Source organism: Magnolia sinica, chromosome 19 (genome assembly GCF_029962835.1).
Source record: "Magnolia sinica isolate HGM2019 chromosome 19, MsV1, whole genome shotgun sequence".
NCBI classification, from domain to species: domain Eukaryota; kingdom Viridiplantae; phylum Streptophyta; class Magnoliopsida; order Magnoliales; family Magnoliaceae; genus Magnolia; species Magnolia sinica.
The window spans coordinates 19,546,548-19,566,087 of NC_080591.1; the positions used below are offsets into that span (position 1 = coordinate 19,546,548).

Consider the following 19,540-nt stretch of genomic DNA (forward strand, 5'->3'; position numbering starts at 1 on the left):
TGAAAATGTCCATCCAAAACACCAGCGTATGAAAAGCCTTCTTAATCCGTGTATCTATCAAAACCCAATCTCAGGTGTTTTCAAGCTACCATGAGAGCTGCTCAACCAAAACCATTGATTGCATGGGCCACACTCCTCCTAGCTACTCTCGTCTCTCATACTCAAACTGCTAGAATTAATGCCAATGACCCTATATACAACTACAATTCGCCGCCTCCGCCAACTTACAACAATCCTCCACCGCCTCCGGCAACGTACATTACTCCATCACCTTCTCCTCCACCCTCTCCCAATCCTCCGCCATTGCGCGGCCCATCTATTCCTATCAATCAACCTCCTCATCCTGCTCATGGACCGAATCCCTCACTGCCACCCATCTACGCCACTCCGTCGCCATTCCCTCCACCGCCTTCACATACTAATAAACCATTTCCACCAATTCCTCGAACCCCTTCGAAGGTTTCTCCGCCAATGTATAAACACCTACGAACACCGCCTCCGACAATCTATCAACGTCCGTTGATGCCACCACCTTCTGTTTATCAACCTCCAACATCTCCCAAGATCCAACCGCCAGTACGTAAACCTCATCCACCACATCATAAGCGGAGGCCGCCATGTCATCATCGTCCTCCATCACTTTATAAGCCTCCAGTGCAGAAATCTCCTCCACCGGCAGTTTATCGACCTTCTGCCTCACCACCTCCACCTCCAGTGCATAATACTCCCCTTACAACTCCACCAGTGCAAAAACCTCCGGTTGATCAGCCACCTGTTTCACTACCTCACAAGCCTCCACCGCTGGTTTGTCAACCTCCCACCTCACCATCTCCAGTGCAGAAACCTCCACCGCCAGTTTATCAACCTCCCATCTTGCCGCCTCCAGTGCAGAAACCTCCACCGCCAGTTTATCAACCTCCCTCCTCGCCGCCTCCAGTGCAGAAACCTCCACCGCCAGTTTATCAACCTCCCACCTCGCCACCTCCAGTGCAGAAACGTCCACCAGTTTATCAACCTCCCACCTCGCCGTCTCCAGTGCAGAAACCTCCACTGCCAACTTACCAACCTCCTACGGATAACCCACCTCCAACATCTCCTCCGCCAATGCAAAAACCACCAATCAATCAGCCTTCCATTCCACCTCCTCTACTTTATAAGCCTCCAGTTTATCAGTCCCCCAACTCACCACCTCCACTGTATAAATCCCCTCCTTCCATGCCTCTTCATTCAAGCTTGCCAAACTCTGAGCCAGTGAGGCCTCCTTGGTTGTCTGTTCATATAATCCTAAAAAATTCTGAGCCGGAGGCCCCTTCAATGCCTCTTCATACAAGCTTGCCAAATTCCAAGCCAGTGAAGCCTTCACCTCCTTGGTGGCTTGTTCATACAAGCCAACTAAATTCTGAGCCAGTGCAAACCCCTTCAATGCCTACAAGTTTGCCAAACTCCGAGCCAGTGAGACCCTTTTGGATGCCTCTTCGTACAAGCCTTCCAAATTCTGAGCCAGTGCGACCCCCTTCGATGCCTCTTCATACAAGCTTGCTGAAATCCGAGCCGGTGAGGCCTCCTTGGTTGCCTGTTCATACAAGCCTACCAAATTCCGAGCCAGTGCGACCCCGTTCAATGCCCACAAGTTTGCCAAATTCTGAGCCGGTGAGCCTCCCTTCGATGCCTCTCCATACAAGCATGCCAAACTCCGAGCTGGTGAGACCCCCTTTGATGTCTTTTCATACAAGCTTGCTGAACTCCGAGCCAGTAAGGCCTGCTTCATTGCCTGTTCATACAAGCCAACCAAATTCTGAGCCAGTGCGACCCCCTTCAATGCCTACAAGTTTCCCAAATTCTGAACCGGTCAGGCCTCCTCTGTTGCCTTTTCTTGAAAGCCAGCCAAATTCCAAGCCAGTGCGGCCCCCTTCAATGCCAACTTTTCCAAATTCCAAGCCGGTGAGGCCTTCTTCACTGCCTTTTCATACAAGCCTACCAAACTCCGAGCCATTGCGACCCCCTTCTTTGCCTCTTCATACAAGCTTGCCAAACTCCGAGCCAGTGAAGCCACCTCAGCTGCATGTTCATACAAGCCTACTAAATTTTGAGCCCATGCGACCCCCTTCAATGCCCACAAGTTTGCCAAATTTTGAGCCGGTGAGACCTCCTTCATTGCCGGTTCATACAAGCCAACCAAATTTTGAGCCAGTGCAACCCCCTCCAATGCCTACAAGTTTCCCAAATTCTGAGCCGGTCAGGCCTCATCAGTTGCCTATTCATGAAAGCCAACCAAATTCCAAGCCGGTGCGACCCCCTTCAATGCCAAATTCCAAGCCAGTGAGGCCTTCTTCACTGCCTTTTCATACAAGCATACCAAATTCCAAGCCATTGCGCCCCCTTTCTTTGCCTCTTCATACAAGCTTGCCAAACTCTGAGCCAGTGAAGCCACCTCGATTGCCTGTTCATACAAGCCTACCAAATTCGGAGCCAGTGCGACCTTCAACGCCAAGTATGCCAAATTCTGAGCCGGTAAGACCCACTTCAATGCCTCTTCATACAAGCCTGCCAAACTCCAAGTTGGTTAGGCTACCTTCGCTGCCTGTTCATACAAGCCACCCAAATTCTGAGCCAGCACGACCCCCTAATTCCGAACCAGTGAGGCCTCATTTGTTACCTGTTCATGCAAGTCTACTAAGTTCTGAGCCAGTGCGATCCCCTTTCATGCCTCTTCCAAATTCTGAGCCAGTGCGACCCCCTAATTCTGAGCCAGTGAGGCCTCATTTGTTGCCTGTTCATGCAAGTCTACCAAGTTCCGAGCCAGTGCGACCCCCTTTCATGCCTCTTCATAGAAACTTGCCAAACTCTGAGCCTTCTTTGTTGCCTATTTATACCAGCCAAACAAACTCCGAGCCAGTGCAACTTCCTTCAATGCCTCTCCATGCAAGCCTGCCAAACTCAGAGCCAGTGAGACCTTGGATGCCCACTCATGCAAGCTTGCCCAACTCTGAGCCGATTGGATCCACTCAACTGCCTGCCCGTTCTACAAGAACGCCATTGCAATATGCAGCTCCCCCACCACCTTGGCCAGTCTGATGCAAGTAGAGAATATGCACTCTGTATCACGACACACCTCATATGCGGAAACATTGCATACATGCAACGAATCTTAGTTGCTCTCAGACAATCCACATTGTGGCGATGCCTTCCGATAAATTAGACCATAAGGTGGGTCACACGTGTACTGGAATTTGAGCCGTTGGCCAATTGTCTCCTCAGTTTATTTTCTCAAACAAGTGTGGCCCATTTGATGAGCATATCATATCAACTTGGAACTTTCAACCACAGCATCTACACAATAGGAGTTTTTAAATGAGAAGCTTTGATCTGGCACATGTACCTTGTTTCCACATGTGAGGTGAGTACACCACTTAGGTATAGATGTTCCCTAGAATCCTCAGTACATGTTAACCTCTCCACCCTTCTCTTAGCTAAAGAATAATAATACAGTCCTTGAACATCTTCTATGACATTTCATGTAAATTGAGAGAAATGTTGTATGTGAACTTTCACATACATCCCGCGGTCTATCCTAGTTTCACTAATTCGTGCCACTGCCATGAAGATCATCTGGGGGGAAAATCAGACTGGACTGCAAAATGTCAAAACCAATGGACAGCCGATGGTATGAATCAGCATATAGGTGTGGCCCACGGGTGGATTGACCTGATTTTTACAGCAGTTAATCTTCATGTGTGATCCATATTTTGCAATGGCTCGGGTGTTTTACAAATGAAACATTGGAGGGATGGATGGGACTGTGTGAAAGTTTTCGTGCATTAGGCATGACTCATTTCTCATATGGTGTGTTTGCTTGCACCAAATATCCAAATATCATGATATTTTGGTGAGATCAAATGCACTCTTAATCATCAAATATCATGATATTTAGTGAAACCAAATACACCCATGTAAAAAGTGATGCTGCTACTTTCTCATGTGAGCCAATGGCATGGGAATAAAAGGAATTATGCAATACCATCCAGGGGGAGCCCCATCAAGTAAAAACACTGGGTGTATTCAAGCAAACCTCTATTAACAATACAAATTTCCTCAATGGATTGGAACGTTTTGATGCAAAGGGCTAGTTTACAAATCCCTTAGCAAGAGAGTAGGCTAAGAAATTGGTGTTTCTCTACACACAGAAAAGAAGCGCAGATGCATGCAGTATCATTTAAAACAATGGAATACTTTCCAAACACCTTGACACTCCCTGCAGCCTCATAAATGGTGATTTTTGAAGCTGCACGCCACTCTTAAAGGTTTGTCGAAAGAGTCAAACGGTTCTTTTCTTTCATATTTCATTTCTTTTCTCTACTTGGATGAAAACTTCATGAAAGGTTGACATTCATTTCCTCCCCTATCATCGTAAAGATTTGATCGACCCTGGAGGGGAAAAAAAAAAAACATAAATATCATAAGAACTATAAGTCCAAAGTAAGCTTTTTCTGCATTTTTTAAACCTTATTATGCAAGGGTCGTGTGTATGGCCACCATGATGTGTGTACAGCATCCAATCTGTCCAGCAGGGAGTCCGACCATGAAAGTTGGGTGTCCCAAAAAGCAGGTCAATTCAACAGTCATGTGGGCCACCAAGTGACTTTGGAGGTTTCTATAGTGAGGCCCACCTAGTGATTGGATAGACATGATTTCTAGGGCAGCCCATAATCATGATGGGGCTCACTTAATGCATGGGTTGGATGATATACAAACAATACGGATGGTCACGCACAAGAAATAGTGTACAAGAATGTGAATGGAATCAATAGATGTGTGAACAGGCAAGTGGATACACAGGTGAATAGTGGAAAAACATAAAGGGGTTTGATAGGGTATGGCGCCCCCACCACAGTAGGGTATAGGGGCCTGTTTTCACCTCCAGGCCACTGTGAGAAATATTTGTTGAATGGATGACCGTGTATGAACATGAGTATTTAATGCCTCATATTCGAATCCAAGATTTAAAGGTCAGGATCAGCAAGAAAATGATAAGGCCATAGCTTCTATATGCTAGCAATGAGAACATGGCCAGTTCAGATCAATCTAGGGATGGTGGAAAGCAGCCACTACATTCTAAGGATTGTCAAAAATCACAAGTGATTATGATAAGCTACCACAAGTCAAGTTCATGTAATCATGCCTAAAATATTACTTTAAGAATTGTAGGCCACCTCAACTGGGCTAAAATAGATGGTCATCTGGACCTTCCACCAGGCATCTTCAACCGTGAATGTGCCACATGGCAAGTGTTTCCCCAGCTAGAGAATGCACATGTCCATTCAATGGCTCCAATCAACGGCAAGTCAACAGATGGTAGATAATGTAAACAATGGTTCGCATTCGATGGGGAACGGCCCATTGTTTGTAAGCATGGATCGCCCAAATAGTGAGAGCTTGATGCATGATCAATCCATGGTGAGCCGACACTTGGGATGGGTCTCATCGGTATTGACATGCACACATGGAAGCCCTCCACATCATGATTAGTCATGGAATTCATTGTGTACTACGTCTTATATTAATGCATGTTTCAACATTCTTCTTTACCTGTAGATGTTGATATTCACCTCCACAAGCCATGCTGTTAGATACACCTGCAATCAAAATCAGTTATACAACAAAGATAAGTTAGCAAACAAGATAAGTTGATCAAATGTTTTGAGTGTCTTAAAATAGCGATTCAGCAGGATGTAAAGGACCACATAAAACTAGAAGCCCGTTTCAGCAACTAGATGAAATGTGAAGACTCATTATTTCAGGCTGGTATGATGGAAAAAAGATGGCTCAATGCAGAATATGTTTCCCGCACTTTCCAGACACCAAACCTTTTAAAAGCCAGACAACCTCAAAATGTTTCCATGGGTTTGAGAGTACTCCTGAACACAGCCATAAACTGCATCCCTTAAGCAAATGCAAATATGCTAATCCGACAACCATGACAAGCATTCAGAATTTTGGATACACCAGAATGGAGACATGGATGGCAAGTAGTTGGCATTGGCGAGCAACCCGGCCCTAGCTGTGCAAATGGGGAATTTTGAATAGCAGACCAGGCAGTTCAAAATTCAGGCCTGAGATGTCCTCAAGCCTGACAATTGACACCCTTTCGAATACTTAGGATCATGTGTGCAAAATCAGGCCATTCATCAGACAGGGCCCACTGTTACATTCCCTGGACCAAAAATCAGGCTGAGTCACTTGACATGTGGACCAAACTACATGTTGAAAGTGGAATGTCGATCATTCTTTCTTAACAGTCATTGTTTTTCATGTACATGGACCCATCTAATGAATGGATGACCATTTTTTGGTACATGGGACCAGCTGTTGCATGGCCAACATCTCAGGGATGTATGTCATGCTGGAACAATGTGCCCATAAGTAGGGCTCTGATCCTACCCTTGCACATAGCCCTAGTAGGAGAATCCAAAAACACATGCTAGTAGAAGGGTAGAAGATTGCCGATAGTGGTAGTGATATAAGCTCCATCTCACTTGCAAGAAGTTATGCTTGTGGGATGAACAGTAATGTCATGGACCAATGTGGCAATGTCCAAAAGCTCACAGGTAGACTGAGAAATCTGTGTTTCAGTATCCAAATTCCACCTTTCTTATGTTTTTTTCTTGATTTTAACATGTTTCTATGGTCATGTCACCATGTTTGGCATCTTGAAGTCGCCGTTTAAAAGTGTCTAACATCAAAAAATGTGTTATCATTATCATCAATTCATCATCACCCAACAATTTGGGGCTGGGGTTTAGATGGTAGAAAGGCAAAAATTGACAATCAGCTGCCCACCAGACATAAATCTTCATACTTTTAGTTGGGTCTTGGAAATGGCAGAGATTCACATTGACACCATTCAACTGCTGGCACGGTCCCACCCAGCTGGCACGGTCCCACCCAATATTATCTCCAATGCAACTATTACGAGGATGCCCAAAGCACAAGCAAGCAAAGTAGGGTCATGGATTGGTAGTTGCCAAGCAAACCACTAAGCATGAGCTTCTAGACGCATGAATTGTAATGCTTGAATAGTTGGCTGCACAAAATGTTAGGGAACCCATCAAAACATGATGACCAGCAACACTCGCATTGTTGTGCGGATGCCTTGGATTCTGCACAGTCTGGGAGATGAAGCACGGCTCTGTCGGTCCAAACAAACTGAGTTCGGTCTGACCTACATAGTGCAGGATTTCTCAATCATAAGTCAGGAGAAGAGTAGGACTGTCAGTCCGACTGAAAGTGAGTTCGGTCCAACCGACAAATACCAACTTTGTTACGCGGTTTTGCATAAGTTGGGGCATTTAAGTCCTGATTCGATTAGGGCTTTCAAAGTACGAGTGTTTTTCTCTCATAGGGCAAGGGTTTTGCAGGTTGAGAGAGTTTTCTACACTTGCAAGGGCTTGGGAATGGATTTTTCTCAAGGGCTAGGGGTTTTCCTAGGGGTGTATGTAGCAAGGGGAGATCGGATCACTTCTGTAATCAGAGAAGGAGAGTGGTGTTAACTCAAAGGTTTCGATTATAGTGGAGATCTCTGTCGCTTTGTGCCATGGTTTTTCCAGAAAGGGTTTTCCACGTAAAATCATGTTTGTAATTGCTTGGTAGGTTGTTTCTATTTTATTGTTCTATCTTCGTTGAACATGCTTCCGTAAAGCACAGGATTGACAGTGATATTAGATCTGGATTTCTAATATCTAAGGTTGATCTAGATTTGTTGTGGGCTTGGAATTACAACAAAGTGGTATCGGAGAGTTGGGTTAAGGACGATCAGGAATTCAACGAAGATGTCAAGGTCAAAGTTTGATATACAGAAATTCAAGGGGAAGAACAATTTTAGTTTGTGGTAGCAAAAGTTTTGAGGATATACTAGTGTCACATAGGTTGAGCAAGGCATTGTTGGATACTAAACCAGAGAAGATGTCAGAAGGCAACTGGAACAAACTCGGGGAGAAGGCTATGAGCGTCATTTGTCTATGTCTATCGGATGAAGTCATGTACAATGTTCATGATGAGGATTCAGTCATGGATATGTGGAAGAAACCAGAAGATCTATACATAGCAAAGTCCCTCACTAACAAGTTGTTTGTGAAGAAACAACTTTACGGGCTATGGATTAAGGAGCCGATCTTTTGGAGCATATGAACTCGTTTACAAAGATACGTAGCGAGCTGTTAAGGCTCGAAGAAACGATCAAGGATGAAGATAAAGCGTTACTACTTTTAATAACGTGATACGAGGGCATCTTGGTGTGATTCCAAGGATGCACCGTATCTCCACGTTGGGGGTGGGGTGACTCACGAGGTGGGGTCCTTGAGATGCAGAATGGCCACGAGGTGGGGCCCATTGTGGGACCATACAATTCGGGGACCCGTGCGAAGCGGGAGTTGCTCATGGGGGGTCTCGCCTATGTTTGCCTAGGAAGGCCTACATATAGGGATAAATCGGCCCTTTTCCATCAACTCTGGAGCTTTTGGTGCGTTGGTCGGTTGTCTGCTATCAAAATGGTATCAAAGCGGGAGCCTAGTGTTCAAGTCTCTTCACCGACTTGAGTGGATGATGCGGGGACATCTTGGTGTGATTCCAATGATGCACCATATCTTCACGCTAGGGTGAGGTGACCCACGAGGTAGGGTCTGTGAGATGCATAATGGCCACGAGATGGGGCCCATTGTGAGACCGTGCGATTCGGGGACTCATGCAAAGCGAGGGTTGCCCACGGAGAGGTCTTGCCTGGGTTTGCCTATGAGAACTTACATAGGGATAAACCGGTCCTTCCCCATCAACTCTAGAGCTTTTGGTGTGCTGGTCGGTTGTCCATTATCATATCACTTCCCACATCATACGACCATCTCGTTACTACTCTATTATATGGGAAGAGTACTCTGAAAACGGAGGAAGTCATCGTGGCTCTCATGTCTAACAAGTTGAGGAAGAAATAAAGCGATGAGGATTCTCAGGCGAAGGGGTTAAATGCGAAAAGGGGTTAAGGAAGTGGGAGATCCATGGAGCGATCTCAGTCTAACAAGAAGAAATTTATATCGAAATCGAAGGCTAATAATGGATGCTTCTACTGTGGCGTGAAGGGGCACTTCAAGAGAGATTGCCAAAAATGAAAGGATGACCTAGAAAGCAAGAATAGAAGGAACACGAGCGAATCAACTAGCGTAACGAAAGAGAGCTCAAAAGGAGACTTCCTTTCAATCTTCTCAAGTAAGAGTCATCTTATTGATATATGGATACTCGATTTTGAATGTCCGTATCATATGTGCCCGAATAGGACTTGGTTCAATACTTACAAGTCATATGATGGTGGACGTGTTCTAATGGGGAACGACGCTACATACGAGGCCATCGAAATAAGGACCATCAAGATAAGGATGTTCGATAGACTCTTACGAACTCAAAGTGATGTCAAGCATGTCCCAAATCTGAAGAAGAACTTGATATCCTTCAGCGTTTTAGATACAAATGGGTGCACATTCACTGCATCTAGCGATGTAATCAAGGTCACCAGAGATGCAATGGTTTTAATAAAGGGACATAAGACAACAAATTTGTACAACTTGATTAGGAGCACAGTTATAGGTGAGGCTGCTACTACCTCACCTGCAAAATCTGACACAAATCAAAATAATGTGGCATATGCGGCTAGGGCATATGAGCGAGAGGGGCATGATGGAAGTCCATAAACGGAAACTATTGAAGGGAGTTAAGGCGTGCAAGGTGGGTTTCTGCGAGCATTGCATCTATAAAAAAACAGTGTAGGGTAAAGTTCATGATTGCTACACATACTAGTAGCGGGGTGCTCAATTACATGCATTCCGATGTCTGGGGGCTAGTGACAGTACCATTTAAGGGAGGAACACGATTCTTTGTGAGCTTCATAAATGATTACTCAATGAAGGTTTGGGTCTATTTCTTAAAGCATAAGCCTGAGGTGTTCACTAAGTTCAAGGAATTGAAGGCAGAAGTAGGGAAACAAACTGGGAGATAGGTTAATATCCCAGACCAGATAATGATACAAAATACAGAGAGGCAGAATTCATGGAATTCATGAATTCTGCAAGGAACAGGGTATCACAAGGCACTTCTCAACTCCAGGGATCCCACAACAAAACGAGGTGGTAGAGAGGATGAACAGAACTCTCTTGGAGAGGGCGAGAAGTATGTAGTTGCATGCAAGGCTGCCTAAAAGCTCCTGGGTAGAAGCGGTTAATATGGCATGCTTTATTGTGAATTGATCACCATCAATAGCCTTGGACTTCAAAGTTGCGGAGGAAGTTTGGACAGGTAAGGACGTGATCACTCAAGGTTGAGGATCTTAGGGTGTCCAGCATACGTCCACATGCAGTGGACAAAGGACGAAGTTGGATCCCAAATCTAGAAAGTGCATCCTTATTGGGTATGAGAAAGGTGTTAAGGGCTATAAGCTTTGGGATACAGTTTCTCAAAAGGTGGTCATTAGCAGAGATGTCATCTTCGATGAGGCATCTATGTTGAAGGCAAATAAGGACGTTGCAGAGAAGTCGAAAACACATGGTGATGTAGAGAGATTGTCAGTGCAATTGGAGCCAACTCACTCTGTTACTGAATGTGAAATTCAGCAAGAGCAAGAAACTAACCAAAACAATCAGCAGGATACCCAGGAGAAAATAGTCAAGAACAGGGAGAGATGATCCATTAGAGCTCCAGTTTGATATGGGTTCGAGGAAATGATTTCTTTCGCGTTGTTCACGGTGAGTAAAGATCCCTCCACCTTTCAAGAGGCTAAATTTGAAAAGGATGGAAACAGGTGGATGTTGGCCATGGCGGAGGAGATGGAATCTCTACACAGGAATCAGATGTGGGAGTTGGTGAAACTTCCGAAAGGTCAGAGGGCTATCTAGTGCAAGTGAGTGTTCAAAAAGAAGTGCTAACAGAAAAAGAGGGCGAAAATTTCAAGGCACGACTTGTAGCAAAAGGATACTCGCAGAGGGAATGAGTAGATTATAATGAAGTTCTCTTCAGTTGTGAAACATACATCAATTAGGATGCTTGATGTACATAGGACATTCCTTCACGAGAATTTGGAGGAAGTTATTTACATGAAGCAAACAAAAGGATTCAAAGAGCTTGGTAAGGAAGATCACGTGTGTAGGCTAAAAAAGTCATTATATGGGTTGAAGCAGTCTCTGAAACAGTAGTACAAGCAGTTTAATTCCTACATGGTGGAGATTGGCTATATCATATGTGTATGATTGTTGTGTATATTACAGAGTGCTTGAAGACAAGTCCTACATTTTTCTGATGCTATATGTTGTTGACATGCTGATTGTTGCGAAGGACAAGAAGGACGTACTCCTACTTAAGTCTTTGTTAAGTAAGGAGTTTGATATGGGTGCTGTGAAGAAGATCCTAGGTATGGAGATTTACAAAGACATAGTCTAGGAAGCTGTGGCTGTCTCAGAGGGGATATGTGCAGAAGGTGCTAGAGAAGTTCCAAATGAAAGGTGCTAAGCCAATTAACATGCCTCTAACATGTCACTTTAAGTTCTCAACTAAGTCATGTCTAAGCACAGAAAAGGAGATTTCATGTGTTACGGGTGTCATATGCGAGTATGGTGGGGAGTCTCACGTATGTGATGGTTTGCACAAGGCCAGATATCTCATAGGCAGTTAGCGTAGTCGGCAGATATATGGCAAATGCGAGAAAGGAGCATTGGAATGTAGTTAAATGGATTCTCAGATACCTCAGGGGCACAATCGACACTGGAATCATGTTCGAGGGACATGGAGCTTCGAGTGGAGTTCTAGGCTACGTGAATGCAGATTATGCAGGAGAACTGGACAACAGGAGGTCCACTATGAGATATGTTTTCACATTAGTGGGTGGACCGATATGTTGGAGATCTAAGCTACAGTTTATGATAGCGTTGTTTACAACGAATATATGGTTGCGATGGAGGTGTCAAAGGAAGCATTATGGTTGACGGGTCTGATTGGAGAACTTAAGTTGAAGCAGGACTAGATGCGATTCGGTTGGATTGCGATAGTCAGAGCGTTATCCATCTAATGTTGAACAAGTGTATCATATGAGAACCAAGCATATCGACGTAAGGTTTCGCAAGATACAGAAACTCATTGCTTCAAGAGTGATTCAGATTCAAAAGATTCACACGGATGAAAATACTGCAGACATGTTGACGAAGTCGGTGACCACAGATAAGTTCAAGCACTACTTAGTCTTGATCAATTGCACCATCCATTGATGAGATTGGGCACCCTTGCACAAGGGTGCAGATGGAGCTACATTCCAAGTGAAGGATGCAAGGAGCGGTCTATGCTCAAGGTGGAGGCTAGTATGGGAGATCTTCAAGGTAGAGTTGGACATCGAGTTGAGCTTGGCCCAGCTCGGCTCAGTTCGGTCAGCAGCCAACCCTAGCTCGAGTTCGGCTCGGCTTGGTGATCAAGCCTGATTGGCCAGCTCGGCTCAACTCAATCAGCAGCTCGGGCCAAATCAAGCTGAGTTCGAGTTTTCAAGTCGAGTTTGAGGCCGAGCTTTCGAGTTTAAGGTTGCACATAACATTCAATCAATAACACAGTAGAACTGAAAATTGAAAACAACTTACAAACTGAAAAGTAAAAATATTACAATTACAAACTTATAACATTAGATGCGTTTCTTTTCTGTCGTTATTTACTATAGGAGGAGATTCGTTTGTCGAGCTCGAGCTGCTATCCAATTCTTTACATACGTTGTCGTTCCCCTCTCTTGAATTGGAAGGTGGAGAATTTTTCATCATGCTCCTGTATAGTTTGAATTAAATTGTTCAAACTTTCTTTGTGGACAGATTTATATGTACTTCCCAACACCCTATAAAATGCACCGAGACTAGAGAGAAAATTGAATGGTTTGTTACTATTCTTCTTTGTGCCCATACAACTTGATCCTGCTTTAGCATCATGTTGTCTTAGAGGATATCATTTATGTTTAGAAGCCTCTACCATACTACGTTTCTAGACGAGTTGGAATTGTTCTTCTTCCAATACTAATAATCTGGCTTCCTCCTCTGCCTTGGAAAGTTTGGATTGGAGGTGGAAGGTTTTTTATTTGAATTTAGAAAAGCCCAAAAAAAAAAAAAAATTGGACCTCCTTTGGGGCTTTAGGGCACGGTTTTGTATCTCCACCGCGAAATGATAAGTGTAACCTAAGATTATTAGTTTTGTTAACAAACTTGGCCCCACACAAATGACACAAAATCTTCAAATTTTTTAACTTTCGAAAGTGGAAAAGAACCGTAATCCAAAACGTCGGTTGATGGTTCAGTTGACAACATATCTACACTCTGTGTTGGAGAAATTAGTATTTTGGCGATAATGAAATATGAAAAACAAAAGCAAAAATGAAATATGATAAATAATAGTAATGAATTATAACATAAATAAAAGCATAATATAAAAATGAAATAAAAGTCATTGTTGCATTCCACTAATAACATCCATCAACATTACATTCAAGTACACATAACACATCACATCAATGTCAAGTTTCAACAAATTAACAATAATTTTTAACCTAACCTCATTTGCGTTGTCGTTGTTGCATATAGTCTCGTCTTGAGACTCGTTCTCCTCCTCATTTTCCTCAATATCAAAACTATTACCTTCACAAATCAAACGCAACCATCTTGTATACAAATTAATGCTTCAACTGTTTTCGGTGAAAGAGAGTTTCAATGCTTGCTCACGACCCTACTCCCTGTGCTAAAAGGATTTTAATGCCATTATTGAAATTGGAATTGATAATATGTTTCGTGCCACGCTAGTAGTGTAGGGTATTTTGGTTCACTAACTCTTATCTTCCACCACTCAAAAACATCGAAGCCCGAGTCCTCTCACCTTACGATTGGGTCTTTGAGATACAAATCTAGCTCTAATCCATTCATCTCATTATCTATATTTTCTTGTGCTAAGAAAGACATGCATTCATCATCGAGCATATCGTCATTGCTTGTGGAAACACCAGGAGCTCTAACTTCTTTATCACCTTATGTGGCTGTGTAAAGTAGAAACATACGAAGTGTACAATTCTTCGATTGCATCATGAACCTTAGAGGTTTCGGTTATCATCCTTTTATCAGAATAAATCTTCATAAAAATGAACTTGGCATAGCTCATCTTACACTGAGGATCAAAAACAACCGCCAAGGCTATTAACAAATGATATTCATCTCGGTACTTGTCGAACTTCATTTGCATACCTTGCATGCCAAGTGTCATCAGTTGTAGAAAATTTGGACTCTCACTGACACTTTTTCTTAGGGCTTCATTGATCTTCCAAACAAACGGAAGAAATATATTTGTCGTGGGATACTTACTTCCAGAAAAAAAAATCATTTAATTATATAAAAAAAAAACCTTGAGAAACTAGTGAACTTGTTTTGCTTTGCCCCAATCATCTTTAGTAGGCAACCAAGAATACCTTATATCACGCGCCACATTTTCCGGAAATGCAAGTTCCAATTTTACGGCCGAATCCAACAATTTAAAAGTCAAATTTCAACATGTGCATACATTTAACTTCAACGTTTTTTAAGACTTCATATTCAAATGTTGGATTATATAATTGCATATACTTAATCTTGAAGGTGACCCCCTTATGTATTTTACACTCATATATTCTCTATGGTTGGGTCAATTGCTTTCATTAATTCTTGTACAATTAGGTTTAGTATGTGGGCAGAATGCCTAACTTAGAATATTTCTCTCAAAAAATAAATTTCTAATTCCCTTAAATTGATTACGTAAGAATGAAATTACACTGTCATTTGTTGAAGCATTATATAAAGTTATTGAAGAGATTTTATTTTCAATGCTTCAGCCTTGTAGACAGTTATAAATACAATCTGAAATAACCAAACCAGTATGAGGAGGAAAGTGTTGGAAGTTTAAAATTCCCTTACAAAGTTTCCAATCTTCATCAACATAGTGTGCAGTCAATGAAATGAATTCCTTTCTTTGATTATAAATCGTCCACAAATCAGACGTCAAACTCATTCTTGAGATTGATTCCAAAATTGCTTTTAGTTTTATTTTCTTACTTGTATACATCTCCATGCACTCCCTATTCACAATAGCGCGGGAGACCTTCTCAACCTTAGAATTAAGGAATTTACTGTATCCCGTGAAAACTTTGTTCTCTATCATTTTAAATGGTTTCTTCTTCAACGATCACAAGTCTTGCATAGCACTCTTTCAACTTCTCTTTGTCAAACTTATAAGTAAAAAGTTTACCTTGAGACTCGTCCCCTTCAGACTTGGTAAATGAAAGCAACTGTTGGCTTAGAATTTGGATTTTTTTATCATCCTACACAGCTGATCTTTTCTTTCCTTTGGTTGCAGCTAAAGACCATTCTCCCTCCACAATAAGAGATGTGGCCAACGCACCGGCACCAGGAGTAGTTGGGACTTCCTCACTAGCCATCTATAAATATAAAAATAAAAAATTAACATCTATGCAATTATAATATATAATATATATAATCTATTATCTATAATATATATATATATATATATATATGTATTATTATATTAATTAAATTTGAGTCTTGACAGCTGACACCTGGCTGGGTTGCCATGGATAGTGCCCAGTCGGAGGCCTAAATACACAAGCTAGAGAGAGAGGAGAGTGTTACCAGAGAGAGGCAGGGACAGACGGGCGCACAACGGGCTTAAGCTCTCGGAGGTAGGTATAGGCGGACGTGCTCGGTGATTGGGCTCGAACAATGATAGAAAGGGAAAGGGTAAAGGAGCTAGGGCTTAGAAAGTGAGAGAGGAGAGGGGGTTAGGGCTTGGGCATTCAAGTGGCTTGAACATATAGAAAAATAAGAGGGGGGGTAGGGTTTTTTTTTTTTTTTTAGTGGGTATTGATACTATTGAGCCGAGTTGGGTTCGAGTCGAATCGAGTCTAGCACGAGCCAGCTCAAACTCGGCTCGAAATTTTTTCGAGCTACAAAAATAAGCTTAGTTCGTGTCCAACTCTACTTATGGTAGAATACAAGTCAAGGTGGAGATTATTATGTGGATGCCTTGGATTCTACACAATCTTAGAGATAAAGCAGGGCTTTGTCGGTCCGATTGAACTGTGTACCGGCCTACAAAGTGTTGATTTCTCAGTCAGAAGTCAGGAACAAAGTAGGACTTTGTTGGTCTGAGTCGGTCGAACCAAAGGTGAGTTCGATCCGACCGACGGATACCAACTCTGTTATGCGATTTTGCATAAATCGGGGTATTAAGTCCCGATTCGATTAGGGCTTTCAAAGGACGACTGTTTTCATTTATAGGGCAAGGGTTTTGCAAGTTAAGAGAGTTTTATACACTTGTAAGGGCTTGGGAAGGAATTTTTCTTGAGGGTTGGGGGTTTTCCTTGGGGGTGTACATTGCAAGGGGAGATCACATCGCTTCTGTAATCGGAGAAGGGGAGTGGTGTGACTCGAAGGTTTCAATTATAGTGGAGATCGTTGTTGTTTTATGCTGTGGTTTTTTTCCCAAAAGGGTTTTCCACGTAAAATCATGTGTTTGTGATTGTTTGGTAGGTTGTTTATATTTGATTGTTCTATCTTTGTTGAACTTGCTTCCACAAAGCGCAAGATTGACAGTGATATTAGATCCAAATTTTTAATATCTAGGGCTGATCCGGGTTTGTTGTGGACTCGGAATTATAACACATAATAACACAACGCAAAGGGGATTTTGGAATAGTTCGTTTATAAAGCATGCATTACTGGATCCATGTCTCGAGTTCAGTTGTGACTTTAGGGATGTGTATGCTTTACTCAAGTTCTCAGTTGGGACAATGGTTCATTACTCCAGTCTGTTGATCTAATGGGCCCCACCATGAATGAATCTTGCACCATGAGATCTCCTAGGTTGGAATATCCTACCCATTGAATCATTCTCATTTCTCCAGTTGAGCATGGACTATTGCTATCTTTTCTTAATTGTTTATTTGGAGGCCACAGCACAAGGATAGGATTATCCCATCAAGGAAACTTTTAGGTCTGGTACATCCCATTTGAGGCATCAGAATAATAATCTAGATCACCGTACCATGGTCCTCACTCATACAAACAAAGAAGCCTGGGATACTTAACATATCCTCAGCTCAATAATCAAATAAGTCTCCCGTACAATGTAGATCCTTGGCCAGAGGTGTCACAATATACTTAGGTTATCAGTTTCTGCAGGTGGAGCCAATGGTTCGATGAACCATACTCTTGGTATAATGTGACCCATAGTGAATGGAGCATGCCCAAAAATCATCCAGATTCAAAGACCCTATCTACCAAGCTTGGGCATTTCATCAGTTAAATATGGGCTGTTTCTATATTTTTTATTGACTGTTGGTTTGAAGGCCACAAATAGAAAGGTAAGGATCACCCTGTTAAGGAGATTTCTTGGCATGTTACAACCATTGTGGGCCCTACCAGACCAATGGTGTGGAACAAGCCTCACTTCGACAAATAGAAAGGCACAAGTATACCGTGGATACTCTCAGATTGAGAATATTACGGTTCCTCATTAGCATATGAGCAAAGTGAATCCGTACCTCCAAAACTTCACGGTCCAGAAGATTATTAGTTCGTCCGGTAGTAGGATTACCAAATTCCCAACCATTTATCCTTGGAGGGACTGGCTGGCAGTGTTCCTTGGAATACAAAAGGTCACTTATACTCAAATCATCAAATTCTCCAGGATAAAGCTCATCTGACCAACTTAATCTATTGGTTTGCACACTTGAATCCTCTTCGCGATTGATGGAGAGTAGCTCAAGCACGAGCAACCTCTACTTGTGCCAAGAAACAACACAAAATAGTAAAGGAATCGAAATTAGTAACAACAAAAAAAATCTGTAGATAAACAAAAGACAGTTGTGAGCATGGAAAGATGACCCACAACGTGTCAAAAGATGAGATGATACAACTGTCAGCCAAAGATTTGCTGATAAAGGCTAAACAAATGTTACCTTCAAAGTCAGCTCTTGGACAAACATCTGAGCGAGTTCTTGAGCCAAACTTTCTGGGATTAGTCAAAGACAACCATCATTACAGTCAATTCAATACTAGTAAGAATGATCACCTACAACCAGTTGCATGTGAACTTCAGATGCAACCCAGTTCACGTCATGTGTATGACACATCAGGTTAAGCATAAGATGGGCTCCACATGAAGGCCACCTGGCATAGAGATCAGAAAAATCCACTGATCAGGCAGGACAGACATGCATGTTAAATCCGACAGTTAACAGTTCCAACTAAAAACGCTCATTGTTTTCGTATAGGGTGGCTTCCTGATGAGCGGGCTGACCTTTTTTTGCAGCAGGTGATTGTCATAGTGAGTCCCACCCTATGCATCGCTCAGATGTCCTACACGTGACACTTTGGCATATGAGCAGGGTTGCATGTGAACTTCACATGCAACTGGTTTGTGATGATTCCTCTTAAAGTGATATTGAACATCCATTTATGTATGACAGGACATGCTTATGAACTGGAGAAACTTCAACATAGATAGTTCATGATGCAAACCAGTTGCAACAGGATACTGTCTTAAATGAACAAGTTTTACAAGTCACAGCAGAGGGAACAAGAGCAAAATTTTTTTTATTTTATTTTATTTTTTTTTAAAATGCAGTATCAGTACCAGAAAACTGAAATCAAATCTTATTATGCCAAAATCAATCACTTTTCTCCTTTTTCATTTCCACAGGGCCTGCTTGGATTGAGGGAAAAAGAAGGAAAACTAAGGAAAGCCCTTCTACTCTGGTTGAGAAACATAAAAAGAGAAGAAAATCGATTTCCTTTCCTTGGCAAGGGAGCAAAACCTTTTTTGTTTCAAAAAGTCAATTGGTGGGATAAAAAAAAAAAAAGGTTTCCCTCTGATGTGAAGTTTTAAATGGGGAAATTGGAGAGGAAAAGAGGTTTTCCTTTGAAAATTGCAATCCAAACACTGGAAAATGGAAAGGGAAAGCACCTTCCTTAGCAGTTTCTCTAGCAAAATAAACAGGTGCAAGGTATTTCCTTTCCTCTGTGCTTATGTCAACTTTACACTTGCTTATATCATCAACTATGTTTTACTTTCCCTTGTTTTGTTTTCGCCCAATCCAAACATGCCCAAAATTGGTTGAGGAAAGTATACAAAAATCTACCGCTAATCTTCTTTTTCTTTTTTTAAATTGGTTGAGGAAAGTACCTTTCAGGGGGGGAAATTTTTGGTTGAGGAAAGTACAAGAGTATAAACATTTTGAACAGAGTCCACCAAAAAAGTCATCATAAAGAAAGATAACCAGATAAGAACTTATATAGTAGAAAAAAATAGGAAGAAAAGAAAGGAAAAAAAAAACAGAAAAGAAAAGAAAAAGGAAAAAAATAGAGAGAAAGAAGAGGAAGGAGAAAGAACTCTAAAAAAAAAACTTATATAGTGAGACATCTGAAAGAGGAATTGGTTCTGATGTTTGCAA

The 19,540-nt window shown here is 42.2% G+C and overlaps 2 protein-coding genes across 5 annotated transcripts in view; one reads left to right on the top strand and one right to left on the bottom strand.

Annotated features, from left to right (window-relative positions):
• LOC131234542 (proline-rich extensin-like protein EPR1) lies at positions 1-3,075 on the top strand. Its single transcript, XM_058231479.1, has 2 exons — positions 1-1,210; positions 1,313-3,075. Exons 1-2 carry the CDS (start codon positions 91-93, stop codon positions 3,073-3,075), a joined length of 2,883 nt encoding a protein of 960 aa, XP_058087462.1. The 5' UTR covers positions 1-90.
• Positions 3,076-3,995: 920 nt separating this feature from the next.
• LOC131235694 (uncharacterized) overlaps positions 3,996-19,540 on the bottom strand; it is a 60,126-nt gene continuing 44,581 nt past the window's right edge. For 3 of the 4 annotated variants that reach the window (XM_058232992.1, XM_058232991.1, XM_058232990.1), the window contains 4 exons: positions 18,047-18,099; positions 17,630-17,866; positions 5,587-5,633; positions 3,996-4,425 (listed from right to left, as the gene is read on the bottom strand). In XM_058232992.1, coding sequence (XP_058088975.1) covers positions 4,371-4,425; positions 5,587-5,633; positions 17,630-17,866; positions 18,047-18,099 — 392 coding nt within the window. In that variant the 3' untranslated portion in view covers positions 3,996-4,370. The remainder of the gene's footprint in view (positions 4,426-5,586; positions 5,634-17,629; positions 17,867-18,046; positions 18,100-19,540) is intronic. The other variant, XM_058232994.1, reaches the window with a different exon arrangement.

Coding starts and splice junctions, on each gene's coding strand:
- LOC131234542 (XM_058231479.1), top strand. CDS start 91: ATGAGAGCTGCTCAACCAAAACCATTGATTGCATGGGCCACACTCCTC. Junction 1,211..1,312: donor TCCACTGTATAAATCCCCTC/CTTCCATGCCTC, acceptor CGGAGGCCCCTT/CAATGCCTCTTCATACAAGC.